Raw genomic sequence first — 25,835 nt, 5'->3', positions numbered from 1 at the left:
AATGTGCTTTGAAGCAGTTCGAGGGGGTCACATGATTATCTACAGGATTAACAATTCGGTTGTTCAGTGATGATGCGACGAATCCTACTTCCGGGCCTAAAGTAGTCTGCGTTTAATATGGCTTTTGTGTTGTTAACATGTTTAATGTTTTGTATTTTCTTCTATTTGATCTCAAAAAGCTCCTAAAACAGTCAGTGATCACTGTTGACCTCCCTCAGCTTTTATGACCGCTAATCATTTGTTTAAGCTCAGTTTTTAAAACCTTAGGATGTAACTACAGCCCAGCCCATGCAGCAGTATATGAATGACTAACCTCACTGGTTTGATTTTTTCCCTCGTATCTTTTCTTTGGCTTTTCATCAAGTCTGTCTTTGTACGGACCGGCATTGTTCTCCTTCATTTTGTACATACCTTTTTGGGGGGCAAAGAAAAAGCAAGAATTTATTGGAACCGAAGAATGAACGTTTTGCGGTGCTGCAAATGCTTGCATTTGATGCGGTACTTGGATTGTTTTGCCACGAGTTCCCGGCATGCAATGCACGAAAGTCACGTGGTCTGTCAATCTCTATTGTTGATGGATTATCTCAGTTGTTCTCCTGGCTGAAGTTTGGTCCTTTTACAGCATCCTGCCATGCGATTACATTTGTTCCTGACCACCGAGAACACTCACATTAACTTTTATCGAGTGGGAAAAAAGTTAGCTTGTTTATATTATGCTAACATAGCTGTGTCGCTAGCGGTCACATAGCACATCATTATATACCAGCTAGCCCAACTTCAGTAACCCTACAAACGTCACTGCTGTTTAGTTTTCTGTCTTCATTTATGTTAGAAGTGATAGCAGAGCTGTACGTTTTAATTTGTTTCCAAAACCCCGCAGTCAGGACATGCTATATTGTATTTAGATAGAAGCTAGCGAGCTAACTCCCTGCTAACTTCTAACTCCGTTGAATGTCATAAATTCCGTTTTCATGGATGCCTGGATGTTAAACTCAATTGTTACACCTGGTAGAGCAGAACGCTGATCATTTTATTAAAGATGAAAGACTTTAGACAGTTTTTCAACTCTGAGTAATGCCATAGTGATCGTTTGATATATGGACCTGCAGCGGAGTTTAGGCCCAGACACGGCTAGTGACGTCAGACTGAACAACCGGATGGGATTCAATAGAGCTGGGCGATATGAGATTTTTTCATATCACGATATGTTTTTTTCATTTCAGGCGATAACGATATCTATCACGATATAAGCCAAATAACTATATTTGTAAGATTTAAATGTGCCGTTGCTCACAAGTAAAATGTGAAATAATCAGCAGCTTGTTTTTATTTAAATATTTATTTCCCATAATAAGTTCAACAGGGTAGATGTACTTAAGGAACATGAGACTTTTTCAGATAAATAAAGGCAAATATTGCAAACTACACAAAAGGCAGCCGCTAAAGCGTTTAAGTTTCAAAATAGAACAAACAAAACAGACTAAATTGTCAATTCCACTTAGAAACAAAATATTAATTCTAAAAATAAATCTTAGTTTGTTTTACAGAAGAACAGACAAAACTGACTAACTTTTGTCAATATCAAATAAACTGAGAACTAAAAGGAAATTCTCAATCTCTCCTTGTTGTATAGCTGAGCTTTTCAAACACTTTTAACAGTTACTTTAGTCTGACAAAAGCCGAATGACGAATTAGCGCTTCCAGTCAGAGACTGAGGCTACGTCCACACGTACACGGGTATTTTTGAAAACGGAGATTTTCCGTTTTCGTTTTAAAAAATAATCCCGTCCACACATAAAGGCAGAAATGAAGGAAAACGCTGCTATGATGCCAAAGCAGCAGGTGGAGCTAGATTCCTAACCGTGCCGAAATGTTGGCCAATCAGAAGTCTAGAAGCCTCGGTGGGAAAAAGTAAACAAAGCTGGGGCATAGAAGCAGAACCGAGTCGTATGTGTGGAGGGACAGTAACTGTGTGTATATGTAAGCATTTAAACACTGCAGAGAGTAGAATTAACAGTAACAGTATTGTTGAAATTCATTTCACCGAAACAATAACGTGGCGCACAGTGTGACGCATGCACCAGTTTATTGTATTTCCAGACTTGCTTTCGGCACAATTTACAGTGCACGCTACTCTGTTTTTTGTCAGACTTGAAATAGCCGAAATACCTTCACACTACGGAACGTCTATGGCTCTTCCGTTCGACAATCTCTCCGGCATTGGAACCATCATCTGTTTTCTCTTCGGTCACGCTCGGTTGATTTTTCTAGTCGGCACACTCATTTCCTCCATTACCCGCTGGCTGCTTCCCAAACAAACACACGTGCGGCTTGGCACTTGTGCTGTACGTAACAAGTCACGCGGACGTGACGCTGCGGCTGTGATTGGTTCGGCTCTGCGCTACTTAATTTGGATTGGCTGACCTTTTTTTTTTTTTTTTTTTTGAGGACAAGAGCGGCGAAGTCTATCGCGATAGCTTAATTTCTCTATCGAGTAAAAGTTATATCGCGATACATATCGTTATCGTTCTATCGCCCAGCTCTAAGATTCAGGATATGGTGGCATGCTGTCTGTCCTTCCTCCCCTCAGCAACAGCATTTTCAAACTTGTCACCTCTATGGAAACATTAGTCACAGTGCTGTTGCAAAACAAATCAAGCCATCATAAACGGCGCATGGATGGTAAAAGGCTGCGTCACACAGCAAGTCACTGTGTTTTTGCATGAAATGAGACAAGTAGTCATGAGCTGCCAGGAAGTCTGTTGTTTGCATCAGCACTGATTTTTCACACATGATGCAGATGATGTGACGTGTGAGCACTCACAGATTAGGTGTCAAAACAAAAAGTGCATTCAAAATTTCCATAATTTGCCATTTACCAGTTTTTTTTTTCTTTTTCCTCACTGAGATATAAGTCATTTGGCTGCACTTATTTTAAGGAAGTATGAACTATAAAAGAAATGTGTCATAATCAGTCAATACCAGCTTATTTTTATCCCCTTATCATCACGACACAGCCACTGGTAATGAATTAATCCAAAAGATGAACCATAAAACAAAATTAAAAATATGAAATCTAGTTTCAAAATTAAAAAATAAAAATGTATCTAATGTAGGGGAGACCATAAATTCATGAGGGAATCTGGACCTGAGCAATTTAAACAAACAAACAAACAAAAAACCTGTATGGAGTATCTTTTGTTTTCTTTATTTGGTGCTTTACATTTTTTACTTCCTTAGCAATAATATGCTGTTTTGGGTGCATTATGAAATGATACATTGTTAGTATTGCCTAACTGCTTTTGCACACATGTATCAAATTAAAAGTAACCCACACTGATAGTAAATAGAAAATATTCATCAGCAATCGCTTTAAAAATGTTTTTTTTCCCCTGCAAGCCAAAAGCCAACTGTATTTTTGATTGTTTTGGATTTTGAATCTAAATTTGTGACAGAGAGATGCTACAATGCATCTGAGTTTGTGTGTAAATAACAAACATTTAAACAATAGGAGCATAAAACAACCAAAATAAGAATGAGTAATGTAAAAAAAATAAATAAATAAAAATAAAGGTAGAAAAAACTAAAAGGAATATATTACATTACAGCATAAAGGTCAGCAGTTCTTTCATCCATTGTCCATTATACTTAAAAAAAAAAAAAAAAAAAAAAAAGACCTTATGAGTCACATCTGTGGGCAGATTACTCCAGAGATTTGTTCCATAAAAAAAAGAAAAAGAAAAAAGCATATGTAAATATAGTGAGCAGAGTTCAACAAACAAATGAATAGAAATAAGATAATAAAAATAAGTGAAAGTCCACAGTCTCAAAGTTGGATGTCCATTTCCCCAATGTTTTCTGGTTTTTATTGTTTGAAATTCTCAGAGAGGAGGGTATTTGTTCCACTTCACATATTTCGTGAATTATTTTTGACCTTTCAAAGACTTAAAGAATATCCAAAAACAACAATTTTCTTGGTCAATGGGCTTTTTATTTGTTTGTTTAACCGGCACAGATAATAACCGAACTTGACTGCAGGATAGTTCACATGTTCTCTGATGACTACTAATTAACAACTTTTTAAATTTCTGAAAAGAAACTCCTTCGCCTTCAAAAGTGTTAAAAGATAACTCCCAGGTTCTTCGGAAAGGGTTTTAAGGAGATCCATATTAGTATCTTTCAGGCCGTCCAGTAAGCCCTTTAAAGCCATGGTTTTGTTTCCCAGCAGCACATTAATCTGAAAATCATTTGTACAGCATTTACTAAACCTAAGGGAGCAAAACCAAAAGGCTAGGCTGAGATGGGACCTCAGAGGGACCTCACATGACCTAAATAAGCAGCTAATGAGCATCCATCCTATTTGGAAAGCTTCTAAAAATAAATAAATAAATAATTTTTTTTTTCAAGCATCTTCCATTCCAATAAAGGCAACATGCTAACTTAAAGCAAATCCAAATTCAACATTACAGACCACTGACCGCCTTTCTAAGGACAGTTTATGTTCTATTTTCTCACCACTGCACAGAACGAAAACAGTTCCACATCAATGCAACCCAGCGAGTCTGAATGAAAAGGACCAACTTCCCCTCAGCATTTCATTCAACACAACAGTGCTCAACTTGACTGACTGGATACACAAACAGCAACTACATACAGAAGAAAAGTGTTTTAACTGAAAGCTGTGTTCCTCGAGAGAGACAGACTGTGGAGCAGTGACTCATTTTTCCATCAGCAGCTGCCTTCTTGATTCTCTGATATTCTTCTGATAAATGATGAACACGCTGTTTCTATAACCCTTGGAAAAGAGGCGGTCCCAGAGATAAAGTCACCTCCACATACACGCCACAGTCATAGGCTCAGACCTGCATTTACCACACTCATAGTGCTGAACACCCTCATAGTATTTATAGGCATGTGATTATTATTATTATTATTATTATTATTATTATTATTATTACAGCATGTAAAGTCAAAGGAGCTTGCAAAGAAAAGCGTCTGGACTTCTTTAAGTTGCTTGAAGACGTTTCACCTTTCATCCGAGAAGCTTCTTCAGTTCTAAGGTCAAATGGTGGAGAGTCCCAGATATAACCTAGTGGGAGTAACCCCCCACAGAGGGACAAAAGGACCCCCTGATGATCCTCTAATCGCCTCACAGACATACAGCATGTAAATAGCATACAAAGTGCTTCACAACTTTTTGAAAATTCACACAAAGACACATCCCAACCTACAGTATATAAATTCATACCTGTTTACAGAGTCTCAGCTGTGATTAAAAAATTGACTACAATTTTAAATATGTGGACCGTTTCCAATAGTTGGATAAAAGTCCTTAGCGGCCGATGACTTCCTTAAGTCTAGACTCCATGGACATAAGTGTTTGGATGTTCAGTCAGGCTATCTTCAGTTGGTGTTCGTTTATGGGTATCTTTGCCTTCGGTTTTATGTTCAGTAACTGAAAAGCATGTGCTCCTGGCTGAGAACAGATGACTGACTTGGCCAATGAAGATTGTTTTGCAATGAGAAATTCTTTGGTTGTTTTTGCAATATACTTTGGTATATACATTGTCACAAACACTAGTAACTTTGCTTCCACCGTATCTGAGAGCTGATGTGGCATGCTTCTGTTCTCAAGTGGTTCCTTTCCTCCTAACTGCATGTTCGTATATGCATATTCTCTTGTTCATACTGGTCGGGACAAAGGCTGTGAGAATCTCAGAGTAGTTGCTTCGAGAAAATTAGAGAGACTAATTTAAAGAGAGGTATATTCAGTGACTGAGGCCATTAGGAAAGTATTTACCAATGTCATAAAGTAAGGGGGGCATGGGTTTGTCCCCCCCTCCAATAGGCTTCTATACAACCAAATTTCTGAGGAAATAGGAACAAGAGGAGTCACCCCATGCTGGCACTACACGCCTATCTTGTGTAGCAGCTCTACCACTTACAGGTATTTGAGAAAGTGTGTGAACAGCTGAATAAAACAAACCCAACATTAGACACACTCATTCTTGTTCTTCCTCTGACACACACAGTCTGATTCATGGACATTCCTGAAAAATGTGTGGCAGGCAACAAACAAAGCAGCTGATGAGTATTTACCCCAAACTAAACAGTGGCCAGTACATTATTACTCACAGATGTATTTCAGTTATTCTTGTGACATCTGATTACCTCAAACAAAACAAAACAAAAAAAAATTCTGTGATGCGTGTTGTCCTGTTATTCTTATTTTTCCCCGACAGGAAGAAAAGCTGGGCACTGTACTGCAGTATCGCAGACATTTCATAAGTATGACCCAGGGCAATGCAGGGAAACCATTAAATAAGCAAAGGACGGACTGTTGCTAACCTCTAATCGTTACAGCGTGTAACAGTAAGGAAGTCATCAATCAACTTTTGTCAGCTATGCATTCCTCAACAGTCAATAAGGAGCAGTTCGTAACACTGGACCGAGCCAAATGAGAACATGAGAACACGACGCAGTGCATACGCTGCATACTTGTCACTTTCCTTTTTCTTTTCTTTTTCTTTCATTATTGCGCTGTTAGGCGTTGTGATACAATCAGTTTCATCACTTCCTTTCTAGGCTTCTCCACTTTTTTGTTCTGTAGCCTCTCAGACTTATCTGCCCGTCCTCCTCTCTCCATCGTTCTCCGCTCGGATGAAATCAGCTTACGTCGAGCGAGCGGAGCACTCTGTTTCATCAACTCAACTTCCCCATTAAAGGACCGACCTCTCACAAAACTACTATTTAAGGGAAAAAAATACACACATGTGTGGGGGTGGAGAGGGTTTGTCGGGTGCGTGTTTGTGTGCGTGCACGTGCGTGTACATATACCTACATGCACACATGCGCGAGCATGGCAATACAGGAAATGATCCACCCCACCCCAGGGCTGGCAGATAATTTCACTGTGTCATGAAGCCAGTCCCTGTGTGCAAGTCATTTCCTCTGAGGCACCGTTACTGCTGCTACTGCAGCTCTATATTCGTCAGGCGGTGAGAGACAATGAAAAACACATAATGGATGCATAGTAGCAGTGTCCAAAATTAGCTCAATGAATCAACAGCAAAAATCCAACAACCAAGCATATTTTCATATAATAAATCGTCTTTGTGTCACATTGTAAATTTGATTTAGTCCATATTGTATGTATAATAAAAAAGATGACTACAAATTTTGAAACAAAAAGTATTTTAAATATAACACATATTTATCAGAAGTTAATCAGACACTGCCCGAGTACATGTCTTGATCACGAAATTCTGCTGATTGATGTTTTTAAAGTAAATCTCTCAGATTAGTCTTTGCCGTTTAGTGGGGGTTTATTAGGGATCGTGCCTGGCAGGTACTGGTGTGTGTGTGTGTGTGTGTGTGTGTGTGTGTGTGTGTGCGTGAGAGTGAGTTTTGTGCATTACACTCCTGATTTGTTTGAAAAAACACTTTCAGAGTAACCAAACATAATTTCTTGGCACTTTTGATGTGTTCCATTTGTCTTGGAAGTCGGATGTCGGAGTGACATTACCATCGAGATGAGTGTGTTTAAATAGTAACATGATGTAGCAAACAAACAAACAAAAATAAAAGAAGCAGGATTTATTTTGCCCCTTAGCAAGGTGGAGCCACTGATGCATTATTAACAACACAACAGCATAGTGCTTGTTTATTGCACAGCTACACAACGTTCACAGATAGAACCCAGTCAATGCTTTGCAAATGGCTTATTTATTTAGAGTCACAAACACACTGCAGTGGTGGCACGGATTTTGCACTTTTACTACCGCTTGTGTTCACAGCCGCACAGCCCCCATTAAGTTGGGGTTTGTGGAGCGGCTCCAACTTTCCGAGTTGAAAATTCCGACTTCATCTCGGAAATTCCAACTTCCAACTTCAACTGGAATGCACCATCGGCCACTGATTCATTCCCATGATGTAAGTGTTCACTGAGGCCATTTTAATTCGGTTTTGTAGAATTCTTTTACCATTTTTAAATACAAAACAAAATATGACACCATATGTGGCTGATGTACAGGAAGACAATCCCATTGATTTTATTTTAAAAGTCATGGCTGCCATTGCAGATAACAGATATTCCCTACCAGCTTGTTCACCTTTCACTGTTGATGCTTTGCACAGTCTCTCTCGATCACTGTACAGACTGACTCTGTATTCTGGACTGCAGCTGGCGATAGATTCTCTCTGTCAGGCCACTCTAACCAGAATCTGAAACTGCTGGAGACATGCGACAAGCTCACACCATTGTTAACCGGATAAACATTAGTAATACTAGTCTGCAGCGTCAAACCCCAAGAGCCTCACTTGAGATGAGCCTATTGTTCGATTATAGATTTGTCACAAATTTAAATTCTTCAACAAAACTGTCAGAAAGCATAATTTTGGATTTGGATGGATTTCCATCAGATTTTTATAAGGTGTTTGTGGACGAACTAGCTCCAAGACTACTGTCGGTATATCAAGATGCGTTTCAAAGAGGGAGACTACCGTTTAGTATGCGATCGGCAGTGATCACGTTATTACATAAAAAAGGGAAAGACCCACAGCATTGTGGGAATTATCGCCCAATTTCATTAATTAATGTGGATGAAAAAATTATTTCTAAGATATTAGCTTTTAGGCTTGAAAAAGTTCTTCCGTATTTGGTGCATAGGGATCAGGTCGGTTTTGTGAAAAATAGAAGCTCTGCGGATAATCTACGTAGGATATTGCATATACTCTGGAAGAGCAGGACTAAGCTAGACCCTGTCGTTGCCTTCTCTTTGGACGCAGAGAAAGCTTTTGATAAAGTTGAGTATCCTTTTCTGTTTCATACCTTGAAGAGATTTGGTTTCGGTCCCTTTTTTAGGCAGTGGATTCAGGTGGTATACACAGATCCAATGGCTACAGTTATTACCAATGGGATAATGTCACCCTCATTTTCGTTAAGTCGGGGTACTAGACAAGGTTCACCCTTATCACCTCTCATTTTTGCTCTGTTTTTGGAGCCTTTAGCCATAGCTTTACGTGAATGTAAGAAAATTAGAGGGGTGGATTTGGGTCAAGAAGAACATAAAACTTTTTTGTATGCAGATGATATTTTACTGATTTCAACTAACCCAGAACAGGCCGTTCCTGCAATTTCCTCAATTATTGATTCTTTCTCTGTAATCTCTGGATACACTATAAATTGGTCTAAGTCTGAAGCTATGCCTATTTCTAAATTGTGTCCGCCTGTTATGAGGAGTTCATGGCATTTCAAGTGGATGCCCGAGGGTCTGACTTATTTGGGGATTAAATTGACCCCTGGTTTAGACAACATAATGAAAGTAAATATTTCCCCAGTGATTCAAAACATCCGTTCGCTGTTGCAGAATTGGGTTAAAATAAATCTGTCCCTTTTGGGCAGAATTAATTTGGTGAAGATGATTATTGCCCCTAAACTTCAGTACTTTCTTCACATGTTACCGATAGCAGTCCCACATAATTTGCTAAAGCTTTATAATACATGTGTAGAGGGTTTTGTGTGGGCAGGTAAAAAGCCATTGTTCAATCGGTCTAAATTATATGCTGCTAAAGAGAGTGGTGGGTTGGCATTGTCTAAGATGGTCTGGTATCATTATGCTTTCTCCCTCTCTCAGTTAGTTAAGATACATAATTCCTCTACTGATAAGCCATCATGGGTTGGGATTGAGGAAAGTCTTGTGGCCCCTTCGTCTTTAGAGGCCTTCCTTACTCAGAAGGGAAGGCCAGTACCGTTTAAAGATCCAGTACTGTCTTTCATGCAAGAGACCTGGCTTAGAGCTCACCAATATACCAACAGCAGCCCTTATCTCACCGCTAGAGCCTCTATTTGGTATAATAAGAAAGTATTAATAGGTAAGAAACCGGTCTGGTGGGAGGCCTGGGCTAGGACAGGTATTAATCAGATGGGGGACCTATTTGGGCAGACTGGCATGAAATCGTTTGCAGAAATCAGACGAGAATTCAATTTGGATCCAAGGGAAATTTGGAGGTTTTTTCAAATAAGACATTGTATTAAAGCCATTTTGAAAAATAATCTAGACCCTCCATCTAGTGTTCAGAAGATGTTTGCAACCCCTGACAATAACAGAATCAGGGCATCTAAATTTTATGGGAGCTTCAGAGAGGCACACGCTCCCAGTTTGGGGGGATTGAGGCGGTGTTGGGAGAAAGATCTGGGTATCCAGATCTCAGAGGACAGTTGGAAGATGCTGATCTCATCATGGTATGTCTGCTCACCTGAAACACAGTCTCAACTTATCCAGTACAAGTTGCTTCACAGAAACTATTGGACACCCAGTAAATTAGTCAGGTTGAAGCTCGCAGATAAGGACATTTGTTGGAAATGTCAGCAGGAAGTCGGGACTCTAGTTCATATGTTGTATACATGTCGGAAAAATGATTATTTGTGGGATGGGATCATCAACTTGGTGAATGATATTTTTAAACTTAATCTTTCTAAATCTCCAGCTATATGCGTCCTGGGCCTACTACCTGACGATAACATTCTCTCAAAAAAACAGAGATTGTGGATGCGTCTGGCTTTTATAACTGGTTGCAGGGTAATTCTTAGGCATTGGAAGTCATCCAGCCCCTGTTCTTTCAAGGAATGGACCGAACAAATGTCTAGGATGGCATCATATGAACGGGTTATGTATAGAATGAAGGGAAGAGAAGATATTTTTGAGCAGGTCTGGGGTCCCTTTTTGCGGTACATTGACAATGTCTCTTAGACATTATGATAAATGGTCTCTTAGAGGGATATTTCATGTGTCATTGGTATTTTGGTTGTTGTCTTTTTTTTTTTTTTTTTTTTTTTTTTTTTGCACCAGGGGGTTTTACCCTTATTCGTTTTTGTTTTTGCTGATGTTCTCCAGGAGGCGGTGTATTATTTTGTTTCTCCTGGGTTTTATTTATTTTATTTATTTATTTATTTATGTAATTTTTTTTTTTTTTTTTTTTTTTTTTTTTTTTTTGTGTGTTGTTTGTTTGCTTGTCTTAGTTTGTTTGTTTGTTTAGAAATGGACAGAGAACTGACAGTATGATTATTGCAGTTGTATATTTATTTATTAATGTTTCTGTCCATCCAAAAATATTAAAAAAAAAAAAAAAAAGGAAAAAAAAAAAAAAAAAAAAAAAAAAAACAGAAAGCATAATTTTCTTGCATACGATACTTTTATGATAACGGCAGTTGCCTGAGCATGCAGGCTGGAATATGTTAGTGTCTGTTAACAAATCAAGTGTATTCATTTAGGGTACTGTGTGCATAGCTTAAGTCATTTTCAAAGGCGAAAGAACAGCCCACAAAACCACGACAGGCTCCGTGAAGTGACTTACAATCAGTCCTGCCGGCTATCTATGATAAAACAAGCAGCACTGCTCAGCATTTTCCACCAGAGACGGACACACGCCTGAAAAGGCCACACATGCAGCAAATGTACGTGAGATGCATCCTTTTTCCTGTCCATGCAATGAAAGCAAACATGCACGATACATCTTCAAAGTAAGCAGAATGTAAGTGTCATTCACAAGTTCAGAAATTAACTGCCAGTAACCTGTCACATATTGTCAAAGTGAAACGGCTCAAACAGAAGACTGGAGAGAGAAAGCTCTACACCCAAGCCAGCACACCGTAAAAGATCGAATGGAGAAGGAATTCAGTTTTGCAGATTTCCAACTTTGGACATGAAAAAGTTGACAAAAGCTGTTTGCTGACAGTTGCCACGAGAAATGCAAAGTAAACACTGGTAACGCTTGGACTGGCTGCAGGCACGTAGCAAACATTCCCCATTTACAAGCTGGACCTCATGGTGATATATTTTTCTTATCCTTGTCCTTTCTGTATCCCTCCTTTAAATAAGATGAATCAAGTGTGGGGGAGGTACAAATAAATGTTACCATGGTGATGATGAGAGGCTCCACAGCGAGAGTGATATTATGTTGGTAGACACGCATTTGGTTTATTTTATTTTGTTTGCTAATTGCACCAGTCCACTTCAAAATGCTTTCCTGAACCACATTTATAGTAATTCTTACACTGCAGGATTAGCAGTAACCTCAAAGGTCATGCATAATAAGCCATTTAGTGCATTGGAGTTACACAAGGGAAATGACTGCAAATAGCTCTTTCAATTAACTTCCATTACTATAAAAAATAAATAAATAAATAAAATAAAATAAATGTAAATGCAAAGGCGACTGGAAGTCTGTGGAAGCAGCATTTCTTGAATATTAAATAAGTGGTTAAGTCTCTGGGGGAACGAAGCTGCATCAATAGTTTTAACTTCAATGAATTTGAGACAATAAACAATAAACAGGTAAATATATAACCTTACTAATAATGACAGTCACTAAAACCACAAAATACTGACAATACTCGTTCCTCATTCCTTTAAAATGTGACATAAACTGCCATTTCTGGTCTTCATTTAGTCGTCTCCCCCCCCCCCCTTAAAACAGGAATGTGTTTTAAGTCCAGTACACAGGCCTAGAAACCAGTCAGCAACCTCCTACCAGCCACCAATAACAAAGGCAATTTGTTTGTTCCCCAACTTTTTGGCAAATGGTTACTGTCTCTGCAATATCATTTGCTAAAGCTCCGATAAGGGTCCTGAAGACGGTTCAGTCACACACAGGAGGGTCACCTGAAAACACAATGTGTATATCCTGACTGACTGGCAAGTGGTTGCTTGAGAAAAAAGGTCACAAAGAGGGTGATGCACCAAAAACATCCTTGCAACTCCTTTGGTCACTAGGAGATTGCCACAGTAGCCCCCGGTTATAGAAATAAAGCATAACTTTTACTGTAAAGGTGAACAGTCTCCATTTGGTTTATGTTACGTCTTTTTTGTTGTTGTGATTACAATTGTTAGCAACAATTGTAATCACAAAGAGGTTTTTGGTGCAGCACCCTCTTTGCCAGCAATTTCTCCTAGCAACATCTAGTAGCCAATGGGGTTATTGACTGGCCTCTAGGGCTATGTGACTGATGCCTTGCAGTCACTAAGTTATTTTTAATATTTAATTTAATTCAATTCAATTTTATTTATATAGCGCCAAATCACAACATAAGTCGCCTCAAGGCGCTTCATAGATACAGAGAAAAACCCAACAATCATATGACCCCCTATGAGCAAGCACTTTGGCAACAGTGGGAAGGAAAAACTCCCTTTTAACAGGAAGAAACCTCCGGCTCAGGGAGGGGCGGCCATCTGCTGCGACCGGTTGGGGTGAGAGAAGGAAGACAGGATAAAAGACATGCTGTGGAAATTTACTGCATTTAAAATCATACATGTTTATTTTTTACATTCATGATTTTGGACGTTTTGGTCCTCTGTATATATAGCCCTTTCGGATAACTAATGTAGTGTTGGCTTCGCTTAAATTAAAGGGAATGTTTATTTCTGTAATAATGAATGTGAATAATTACAGATTATCCAGTCAGTTTCTTTAGCACACTTTGATATATAGTGGGCTACACTTCCTTGTAGAGTTATTAACATCCTTACAGTCTCCTTGAGCTGATAGGAGTATCTTCCCAGTCAGGCTTATCAGTATGAATTGCTATGTATCTATTAGATGGCTCTTTATCTCTGCTATACTGTAATCCAGCCCGTGGGTTATGGCTCGTCGCATAGCAACTCCTGCAAAATACAAAGAGCTGAGACTGGTTGAAGTCGCAGGAGGCAGGCATTTTATAAGAGCGCCGTTTCGGCACATTCTATTCTTCTCCCTTTTTATTTACCCAACCTGCCGCTGACAGAGCGGTTGTTCTCCCCTCGCCTGCTTCCATTCTTTATCACCCTATAAAAAGCCACGTGGATCCACCAGTCAAGAATGCAATGATGTTAACCTGAAAGAAGCTAAAAGCAGAAAAGGAATAGCCCTAACTATTAAAAGTCACAACCTCCCTCTGCTCCACTTTTAGTCCACTCCCCCCCACCACTCTTCCTCTCCTCATAACCGTCTCATCACTAGGCATGTGGAACAGAAAACAAGCAGCACTGCTCTGAGCTTTAAAAGGATTGAGCAGAAAGTTGATGTTTTGATAGAATTCCAGCAGTTTTAAAAATAGTTGTGTGGATAAATGGTGGGCTGGCCAGCCGGGCAGAGCGAGGGGACCTTGCCAGGCAGAGCCCATAAACTCTTCGAGAAAGACAACAGCAGGAATCCTGGGTTCACAAATAGCGCAGCTAATGTCTCCACTGGGAATAACAATTACTTCTTGCTCCTGAATTTGACATATTTTTGTCTCATGCTCCTGCGCCCTCCCCACGCTTTATTATTAAGTACACTGAGGAATGTGCCAGGAAAAAAGGGGCAAGGGAAGACTGCTTGCACATAAAAACTTAATCTCAAATCTTATAATAACGATGTTCTGTCAACCAGCCATTCTGCTGTTTGACATTTAAAGTCATGTTCTATCCATTGAGCACAAAGACTGCATTTGTGCAAGGCACACTTCATTTTGGCGGCAACCTGTCACAATTCATACTAAAATGTTGTTTTTACTGACAATTAACCCAAGGATTACATCAAGCCTGCCCTGGTTAATGGCTACCATTTTCCAGCAAACTGTTGGGCCTCAAGTCTCTGAAAAAAATTCCTCTAATTAAGCAATCCAAGAGGGAAACCGAACCCTTTCCTTAGAATTCAGAAATTCCTTTATTTTAAGTCTATTGCCACAGACTGTATAAAAGACAGACATAGTTTCTTAGTTTAAGAAGTGAAGCCAACTTAGAAGTTTCCTTAACCTGCATTCCTTTTAATGCCAGCAGGATGTGATGCCTGCAGTTGCAAAAATTACTTACAAAAATCTATAAGTAGTAAATGTTTTGTGTCATACTGAGTAAAATGTTCTCTGGCTAACAGCTTTCGACAGTCAAAGCCACCACGCATTCAGCACATCTGGTTTGAGCAGGAAACAGCAGGATGGCAACAGTGAAAAAAATGCTCTTCAGAAGCTAACCGGTGACAACGTGGTGGCTATTTCCATATGTTCTCACATTTATAAAATGCTTTTCTGGCCTTTTCTAACCTCTTTAGGCTACAAGTTACATTCTAGCTGTGCATAAAGTGTGTTATTCTATACATTTCAAGTACTTAATCTACTACACACCCACAGCCAAACCATACATGTGTTTGGACTGCAGAAGGAAGCAGGGTTCAAATGAGGCGAGTTGCCTGTGCTAACCACTGCACAACCATACCACCCAATATGAGGCAAATTTAAATTACAACACACACACACACACACAAACAAAACAAAAACATAGCACTAAGATGACATCATTAGGCTTAGATTTTGTTTCGATCCTTTGGCATGTCTATGAGTACATTTGTATATAAATATTTTTAGTATAGACACAAACCATTTCAATTATAACTGCCAGCTTCAACACAAACACTCCCGGTCTAAACTCGAGTGCGAACATACGAATGTCCTTGTTTGTGTTTACTAAAGGCAGTGAACTCACTGACAATCTGTAGCTGTTTGGTAATGAGCTGTATAGCTCTATTGTTGCTGCTGGCTACACACAATGCAGGCTGTGTGTTGCTAAGATCAACTGAATAAATGTTGTTTGCTTGTGAAAATGGACACTAATGCGTATCTATGAGTGCCCGAGCCTGTGCATAAGCATGTGTGCATGACAGAAAGTTTGTGTATGCGTGTAGGAGGCTGTGTTTCACCAGCAGGTTGTGATGGAATGATAAGGCTGAGGCCAGATGGATTGTGCGTTATGCGTGGGAGCCTCCTGTTCTCTTCTCTGCTCTTCTCACTCACACCCTCAGTTGAAACTAAAAATATACCAAGACTCAGGTATTAAACTCCTCAATGCTCGCGCCACCGGGGGAAGATTTTGCACAGCATGACAACAAAGTCAACAACAGGATTTTTGCCATCACTGTTAACCACAAACCATTTGCATAACTGAGTTCATGACCTTTACAGTTTTGATCGGTGTGGGAACTGAAAGTTCTTCAAAAGTTAAGTCTTCCTGCAGAGCAGTAAGATTCAAAAACTATGCAGGAAGGTCACAGAACCTGAGTGCTGCATTATAACCAAATCCTACTTTAAGTTAAAATATCAACCACAGTCTTTATGTCTAGACAAAAACAGCAAAGAGATTAAGGTGAAATCTCTGTGTGCATACATGAGAACCCTACACCACCGTAAACACATCAATATCTCAGATTTCAGCTTTGCTTCTAGTCCAAATGTCATATTAAGGAGAAGTCTGGTTTATTTCAACCTGGCAGACTTCTAAATATTGTGTCTGGAAGAGTCATGTTAACTTTATATTCTCTGTTGTGGTGACTGAGGGAAATGTGGACTCAAAAAATATGACAAAACTGGCATGCTGGCCCAATCACTACCAGCGTCTTTTGTTATGTGTGTGTGTGAGGCTGACTGAGTGTGGCCATAGTGTCAAAGTCCTTCCAATTCTGGTTTAGAGTAGGCTCAAAGTCCACAGAAGAAGAGCCAAATCACATGGATGATGACACAGGGAAGACAGAAACGCAGGAAAATAACACAAAGTTCCTGTAACACAACACAACTCAGGAAACTAGTACTGTTTCCTGCCCTCATGTTTGATGCAAAGAGGGGGGTCATTCCAATGCCACAATTGGAAAATCTCCATGTAAATTTTGAGAAAGTCAATTCTTGTGCTTGCATTCTTCCTCATTCTAAACTTTCTTCTCACATCCCTGTTGGACAGCTCCTGACTCATATCTTGTTCCATTTGTCTGAGGCATTATATAACATGAAATCAAGGTGCTGAGAATTAGGTGTTTATTAATGTGTGGGTATTTTAAGGTGTGGACTTTGATTTTTGTTCAGTTAGTAATTAATTTTTTACAGCTGGCTAAGGAAAAGCAAAATGAACATTCGAGATTTATCAGAATTTATTTAAGTAATGGAATACAAAGTATAAGTGTTTGCATGAACTGCCTGCAAGTAGTTACAGAAAAACAGGTGATTGCTGTCCAAGATTAGCTCTAATCTTTTCGACTTGAGAGCAGCCACTTCACTAGAGATTTTCTCAAAAATGTGTCCAACAAACTGTAACACGAGAAAAACAAGAGCAGGGGTACAAATGTGATCATTAATTAGCTACAGTACTGAGGGCAAAGATCCATCTTCAAATATGATCTGGCATCAACTGCAAAGAACATATTATATATAGTTATAGACTTATGATGTTAAGGAAAATGACTGTGTCACTTTTTATCAACTCTGTTGTATTTCTTGCACTAATGTTGCAATTTAGCTTAAAAACACAGTCTGACTCAACCCACTGCCTGCTTTGATGAACCGCTGTTTACAGTGGTTTCAAAATGGTCACACTGGGCATATCATATCTGAACTGCAAGTGAAAAAAAAATAACAGTTTGAAATTGTATATGGGACACTATATAAGCAAAAAACAATTTACCTGTGATAGGGCAACACTGAGAAGTGAACATCAACACACAGATGTATAAAGTTGTATTCAAAATACATGCTGTGCAACACAAAACAATAATAATTTTTCCAAAATCTAAACTTGCTCCCAAATGTAGAGCAACCCATTGAGTGTCCAATGTATAGGAAACAGCAAATGAGGAAACAAGGAGGTTCATTTTGGACAAAAGTTCATTCTTGGCCAGGTTGGGTAACTTCCTGGGGTTCTCAGAGTGTAGCTGACAGGAAACCACCTGTCTGACACGTAAATCTTTAACAACCAGCATCATATTACTTTAATCACCAAAATTAATGAGATGCAACATGTCAATTAGTTAGCTTTATTAGTGTGAAAAAGGCAGGTGTTGGTTTTTGCCCTTATTTTGCTTTTGTGCTAAGCTACGATCTATGGTATTAATGATCTCTGCAGGTAAACATGCAACATTGACAACCAGCCAAACATCCGTGTTGTAATGCAAGACATACACATTATAATTAAGTAGAGGACCCCTCTACTCCCCGATTTGCGCCTGCAGACATCCCACGGTGGCAGAAAGCCAGCAGAGACCAGAGTGTGTCCTTGCAAGATGAGCTTTGCGGTTAAACACCACGCCTAACAATCAGAACTCAACTACCAGACGACCCAGTTCCCTACATCAATATTTGTCCTACTCCTGGGTTATTTTTTAAGTTTATGGAAATCCCCTGTAAAGGCATATGCTTTTAAGTTCAGCAACTAGATGATGTTTGCTAAGCCAATGAATAAATAATCAGAATTAAAATACTGACCTAAATAAATACATTTTTAAATTTCCCCTACTCTTTTTCTTTCTTACAGGCCTTAAGTGTTTTTTTATTTCCAAAAAAGCCTCTGGTGGGCCATGTATGGCTTTAATAAACAAGGAAAACCCTTATCATGTTTCCTAGCTCTGACCACTAAAGGAGACCAGGAGCTGCATAACTGAAGTGAAGGTTGACATTTTGAGACTGCTGAGGGTTTGCACACCCAGAAGACGCCGGGTCTTCTTCACTGGAGTGGAGCGAAAAACCAAAAAAAGACCATGGAGAGGTCCGGCCGACTCACCAGAGGTGGTGTGGAGCCGAGAGACCGGCTTGTTTTGAAGGAAAAAAAAATTGGCTGGGGCCACCATCCCCAGTGCCTTATAAGGCAGTGTTTCTATCCAGCTAGCACACTGAAGCCGGGTCTGGTCTGCTGCTGCTGTTTGCCTGAGAGCAACTCAACTACACTCCAGAGAAGAAGCCAAAACTCAGGTTGACAAAGAGGGGATATCATTTATCCCAATAGCTACAGAGGAAGAAAGTCTAGTGTAGGTGAGAAGTGGAGTGACAATAAGTTAAAGGGGAGGGGAAGAAAGAAAAAAGCTGAAGAAAATGGGAGATGAGAAGACAAAAAAATTAATGGAAAAAAACAAAACAAAATGAAGCATATACGAGTAGGAATAGGGAGAGAAAAAAAGGGCGTGAATAACCAGTACTAAGCAAAAGAGACAGCATATGTATTAAAAGGCTTTCCCAACTAATGCTGAATAAAAAGAGCATCACTCCAAATGATCTTAAAAGAAATGGACAGGGATTGCCCCCCAGAGATAAACTGGAAGGCATCATACAAGCTTTTAGCTCTATTTCCCATATCATTCACACATAAGTGCTGTGCATTAAGTTATCTGCACGCCCTGGGCCTGCAAAAGTATGAAAACACAGTTAACATACCTGCAGTGTGTTTAACAAGCCTGAGGGGAGGGGCTGAGAGAAAAGTAGGGCCAGGGAAAAGAGATAAGGCTAGAAAGCGAACGGGGAAAGTGCAGGCAGGACAGAAGTCTATGGAACTTTGAGCCCCATGTATGGCTGCCAACTATTTACTCAGTGAGGTCATTTCCTTTAGGACAGCAGAAACTTGAGTGATTTGCAAATAACCTGTCCATATTTTAGTTTTGTCTTTTTCTTTAATTCCGGGAAAGGCCCCATCTTGTGCTTGCTCCTTAACAATCACTGCCTGTACTTGGAGCTGCCAAGTTAAGTCCTGCACTTCAGTCAGCAGTGGTGTCCTGCCAAATAACGATCCCTACCGTTTGCACAAGGGGAAGGTTGCTGAGACTTGAGGTTACGCTTGATCGAGTGCTGATAGAGGCAATATAGTGATCTACAGTTTATATAACCAGAGAGTGGGGCGGCATTAACGCATCATTTAAGTATTATTTTTTCCCCTGGCTGTTCTGTGGCTGGATTTACAGATAGCAGCAGCTCTGCCCCATCTCATCACAAGAGTTGAAGATTGACTAAGGAAGGTGACCGAGTTTCCCTGACAGATGCTGCACATTCCTCCACGTCAGTTTTCCTTATCCTAAGGGAAGCCTGCCCACTGCTCCTTAAATGCATTACCTTCATGATCACTTAAAAAAGAAAAGGAAAGGGGAAAAAAAGCACAAACCTGAAATTAATTACCGAGTTTCCTTCACTAAGCTGTTAGTGAGAAGAATAAATAAAGGGTCCACACAATGTGGCTCCCTCTGGTACCGTTGCCATGCCACAATAACAGGGGATTTGTGATTCATTATTTACCAAATATGAGCCTGTGAGCAATTATCTAGGCACTTTAAGTATGCATGTTTTTCCTTCACCTGCAACCCCCCCCCCCCCCACCCCCACCCCCAAAACCCAAACAAAAACAAGACATATCTTAGCATTTATTGTTTGTGTGCATGCGTGTGTCTGAACACACCGAGCAGCAAAACTTCTTGATCCCAGCGGCAGCACCGAGGCTGCTAAAAATGGAAAACCGCAGCCTGTTCTCTCCTACGCATGCTTCCCACTCAACTTTTGTCTCAAACACTCAACACCTCTCTCTCCCCAGCTCATGTGCAGGAAGTAAACACCACCGGTGGTCAAGTTATGCTGAATTCTTCCTCAGGACTTGACCAGGATTGCCTCAAGTTGTATGGAGGGGGGCGGGAGAACCCCAGGGGAAGGGATGTATGGGAAAGGGGGGGTGGGCTGAGTCAGAAGGGGCCCATTAAAAGGGGTGAGGTGATGCTTTTTAAGATAGAGCTGACAGTGTGTTTGCACTCTGTCACATCCAGTTAGGGGCCCCAGAAATTCAAACACCACCCTCTAACTTTAAAGCTAAAGTAGGCAACATCACACAATGTTGGCTAAAAGTTACAGTTAATAGGTCTGAAAATAGCTTGGGATTCCAGCTTTCCTAGGGTCCAGAAAATAACCGAGATCTAAATTTATTTTGGGAGAACAGAGCTGATCTAAATTGTCGGAAGACCTCTTTTCCCATTTAAGCCCAAAGTCGTGATATACACTGGTGTAATGGAAGAATTTTTCCACTGCCTTATGCAACGTTAGGTCATCACAAAACTTAAAGACAGACACATTTAAACAGTTTCAATTCTAATACATCAGTCCTTCGCCAACTTAGAAAGCAAGAGTTATTTGATTGTATCAATGGCAATAATTGCAAACGCTATCCTTATTTGGCTCAACATCCATTACTTCTGGGCCATCGTCCATACCCTGACAATCACTGAGCTGCTAAAGAAATCACCAGATGTGGGTGGTTAATGAAAGGTCTGCAATCAGGCAAGTCCATCGTCTGTTGGCCCAAAAAAAAAAAAAAAAAAAAAAAAAATCTTTCAATTGTACGTCACATAAGCGGCTGTACAAACAGGTCTGACTCATCCCCGCACAGGGTAAACACAGGGACCTGAGACATCGTTCACAATCTCATAACTTCTGACCACTTTACCTCTGAGGAAAAAAATTCAGGGAATGCACCGTCTCACTCCCCTCTCCCGAGGAAAGCAAAATAGAAATGGTTGCCAGGCTGTAGGTGAATAAGAACCAGCGTGTTGATGTAACAGCACACGGACAACCAGATTAAACAAAGATTACTGGTATGATTTTTTTTTAAGGGAAGATAAACAAGAGTATGCAGATGCTACTGTGCTGATATTACACAGCATGTTCAAATTTCCTTTTTTATTGTTAGTTATGTGGAATCTGCGGTGTGAACTTCTTCTGGCTTCTGAAGTGGGGTGTGCTGGGAAAACTTCGAGAACCAATGGCCAAACTGGAACATCGTCCCAGATCGCTCAACAAAAAGGCACTGACATTTATACCACAAGGGTTTTGGATTATCACAGAAAATAAGCTCTGTGGCAAATTGAAAGTTTATGATATTTACATTTTTCTTTTCTTCAAATGGAAAAATCTCCATAAACTTGCACCAATATGACCACCACGAAGCAACTGTGTTTGCTGTGATGGCATTGAAATCCAAAAACAACTTATGTGGTCTTACTCAGCCACTTCCTCTTGTGGTGCCACTTTGGCACTTATTAAAAGAACAAAGCTAAAGCAAATAAAGAAGTAGTCACCCAACTTGAAGAAAAAGAAAAAAGCTTGCAAGGGGGAAAAGGGGATCAGACAAATGACACATTATTAGAAATGAACAGGGAGACTTTTGCAGATATCACCCGAGGGAGATATTAAACCACAAATACCCAAATCAGTTGGCATCAAATGATGGTTACCCTGTCAGCTCCCAAGTGGTCAAAGTCCGAGAAAAGTCTGATTATCCCAAAGAGAAAACAGCAAGCGAGTGGTTGTCATGGTCAAACTACATAGATTATTTCCAGCAGTAAGAACACATCTGGCTTGGACAATCTCCCATTGTTTGCTACATCTGAGAAAAAGCTCTTTTGGACAATGACCAGACATGACTCTTCCCATGCTACATTCATGTATGTATAAACACACACACAGAGGCTATCTTAAATTTGAGGCCAATATTCAAATGGTGGGTAAGATAGCTGTCAGAGAAAGACAAACATGATAGATTTTACATGCCTCTCAATTCTAATCAAATGCAATGCTATATGTAAGCACCAGAGCGTACTAAAATCCCACCCTACAAAACAGAAATATTCAAATCAAAATGATCTCCAGTCAGAATCTAATAGCAGCTGCTGAGAGTACAATAGACTAAACACATACTCACTGTTTTACCTCTTTAAAGTTAGTTTTTCTCCTTCAGCTACAAAGATATCATGAAACTAATCTTCAATGATTTTCATCATTACTACTACTACTACTACTACTACTAAGGGACAAAATTCCAGTTTCCAGAAGACTATATTAATTAACTGTAAAATTAATTAATTAAATTAATGAATTAAGCTGGTGGGCAAATATAGAGAACCGATTTAGACAATATCCAGAAACAAAAAAGTAAGCCATTCTCACATTGTTCATGACACTGACATGATATAACCTAACACTTCCAATAACTTATATATTTGTTTTCCTTAATACTATTGCTCGTTTATTATCTTGTCACTTATTTATATTCGGGAGGTCAAAGGGGAAAAACAAATGGAAGATGAATACAATTTAAATAATAATTAAGTGGAACTTCAGATAAAAATCTACACATTTACCTGAGTGGTTGAAACAGTAGGAGATACGCAGTTTTACAACTTCATACTAATTGTTTTCTTCTCATTAAAATAGATAAATGTTAGGTGGTACAGGAGTATGAGACAAATTTTCATATTTTCTTCTACTTTAATTTTTAATTTAATTCTAAACACTGTTATTATATATATTTTCTGATATTAATTGCTGCCAATATGGTTTATTGGATTTTTGGCAGACTGGGTCCTCCATAGCCAACATCCTATTTGCATACCAGTGTAGGAAGACTGCAATGGTTCTGTGGTTACATCTGGGACTGATAGGACTACAGTGGCTTGGTGGGCCCATATGTTATCTAAAAATATTAGTCTCCATGAAAACACCCAGGGGAGCTATCTCAAGTAGTTAATCCTAATCTGTAGACAGGCCTCAAAGAGCCCCAAACTGCTCTGTCTGCACCCAGATTTAACTATTAATCAGGCTTGTCTACAGTGTCTCCACCAGGCGATAACACTTAAATCATAAACTGCACCGTTTTAACATGAAAAGGTGTTTAAATGCAATTAGCTCACCTGAGGGCGTGCATGCGTGCCTAGCCATTCAGCGATCAGACAACATCATTAATAACCTATGAAGTGGATCCCACTTGACTCACCAGTAAACTTTCCAGGTTTATGGCAGATCTGGGGTCTCTGATCATGTCCTCCAGCTTCTTCAGCCGGGTTTCCATCCTCCTCTCGGCGCCCAGCGACATGACTGCGCCGTCGTTGGTGGTTAAAAGTTGGGTTTTAAAAACTAATGAAGAGGCTTTTCCAAACTGTTTGAGTTTACATGTGAACCCTCTTTGTTCCTGGCTAATGGCCGCAGGCCTGGCGGAGCAGCCTTTGGGCTCCCAGCCCACCCAAATCGCTTCCAACAGGAATGGTGTGCACAACGAGGAGAAAATATTCCCAATGCTTCCAAAAACATAAAACTTGCCAAGTGAGAGGGGGCCGTCAGTTAGCAAACCCGCCCGGCTTTAAGCTAGGAATGACGACTTGAACTATCACCTCTCGTTAAGTGGAAGATGCATTTTTTAAACTTGGCGATAAAGTTTGAATTTACCAGCAACAGGCAGCAAAGCAGGGCGTTTTCTTTGCCCCCTTTTTACTCCCCTTTCCTTCTGGGTTTCGACCGCTTGGATTTTTTTTTCTTCCTGGACTTGCTATCTTTAGGAGGGAAAAAATCCGCTTCGTTTCACCCCATTCAACAACGCTTTAGCCCGTTAGAAGTGGAGTTTATCCTCGGTGCTGCCACAAGTCCTCCGAACGGGTAATAACGTCTGTTCTCCCGCGCTGAATTTTTAATAAGCACTCGCTCGCCTCTTCCTGGATTTCTTCTCGCATTTTCGCATTTGTCCTCCTCGCTTCAAGACGTGGACGCCAAAAAAAATAAGTTTCTCTCGCAGAAAAAACTCATCCAGCAGCTGAATTCCTCACCGTACACTCACATCTACACACCAACACACACGGAGGCTGTACTCTCGCACTCTCCGCCCCCTGACATCAACACACACACACCGAGGACTCAATTACCCATAATCCATCAGTCCTGCCCTCCAACCTGGATATAGCTTGAGATAAATTTCTCGTGTAATCTTTTAATATCAAAAACTTTAACTCTTCTCTTTAGTAGGTCAAAAGTATCCATTCTTTGTGTAGTTCATAACTGTAATAAGTTTATATTTTTAACAATAAGTATGAGCAAGACAACCACAAAGATGATCAAAAGAAAGTACACTCTTTTCAAATTCTAAGGTTTTATATAATAAAAATAACTAGCTCGTCTGAGATTTTAGAATTTGGCAATACAGCTTCAGATGAACTGGGAAACATGACATATTACACCATGTCTTTATTTATTTCGCACAAAATAAGCTGAAACACAATACAATATACTACTTAGGGGAATTCCTAGTGCTGTCACAGAAGCTGTCTTTGCAAAGAGTGAATAAGATAAGATGACAAATTCCTTTTTAAAGTAATCCAGTCTGCATTTTAGGACTTTATATCTTCTATCTGAAGGTGACAGTCCACACTCAAGATGGAGGATATGTAACAAGTTTGGCAGGATACAGGTTTCTCATAAATGAATTGGATGGAGAGGTCCTCAGTTTACTTTAATTTTGCCAGGACAGAAAGATTGACATGCCGCGCAGATATGTCATACTTCGTGATGCACTCCAATACATTGTTTTCTGGAAAGCACCGAACACGGTTAGTTGGCATAACAAAAAAAAATTAAAAATAATTCGATGCCTGATGGCGATAATCAAATCCACTTGATTATTTTGAGTACCTCTATAAAAGCAGAAGTTTTAGCAGTTTCCTTGTCTGCACCATTCAGGTGTGTGCAAACACAATATCAAAGAGATACAACATCTGCACAGATCTTAGAAAAGCAGTTGCTGCTGCTCATCATTCTGGGCACGGTTATCTGGCTATTTCCCAGAAATTTAAAGTCCATCATTCTACAGTGATAGAGACAGTCTTCCCAGGAGTGGATGTCCCAGCAAATTCACCCCAAGGTCAGAGCATGCACATCTCAAAGAAATTACCCAAGAGCTACATCTTGGACTCTGCAGGACTCAGTTACCATGTTAAATGTTAAAGTTCACAACACGATTAGAAAAACACTGAACAAATGTACCTTGTTTGCAGAGTTGCTCATGAACAAATCACAAGGCCTCTGGAACAATGTCCTTTGGACAGACAAGACCAAAGTGGAGATGTTTGGCCATAATGCACAAACACCTCATACCAACTGTCAGCATGGTGGTGGAGAGCTTGTGATTTGGGCTTGTTTTGCAGCCACAGAATCTGGGCACTTTGCCATGAGTCAACCATGATCTCCTCTGTATAGAGTCAAATGTGAGGCCTGACAGCTAAAT

At 39.9% G+C, this 25,835-nt stretch overlaps 1 protein-coding gene across 4 annotated transcripts in view; it reads right to left on the bottom strand.

Annotated features, from left to right (window-relative positions):
• rock2a (rho-associated, coiled-coil containing protein kinase 2a) overlaps positions 1-24,459 on the bottom strand; it is a 49,208-nt gene extending 24,749 nt beyond the window's left edge. For 2 of the 4 annotated variants that reach the window (XM_026151446.2, XM_026151445.2), the window contains exon 1: positions 23,562-24,459. In XM_026151446.2, the coding sequence (XP_026007231.1) occupies positions 23,562-23,660 (99 nt within the window). In that variant the 5' untranslated portion in view covers positions 23,661-24,459. The remainder of the gene's footprint in view (positions 1-23,561) is intronic. The other 2 variants (XM_080294028.1, XM_026151447.2) reach the window with 1 other exon arrangement.
• Between the last annotated feature and the right edge of the window lie 1,376 nt (positions 24,460-25,835).

Source organism: Astatotilapia calliptera, chromosome 19 (assembly GCF_964374335.1).
Source record: "Astatotilapia calliptera chromosome 19, fAstCal68.1, whole genome shotgun sequence".
Classification (NCBI taxonomy): domain Eukaryota; kingdom Metazoa; phylum Chordata; class Actinopteri; order Cichliformes; family Cichlidae; genus Astatotilapia; species Astatotilapia calliptera.
This window is presented reverse-complemented; position numbering and strand designations above follow the sequence as displayed.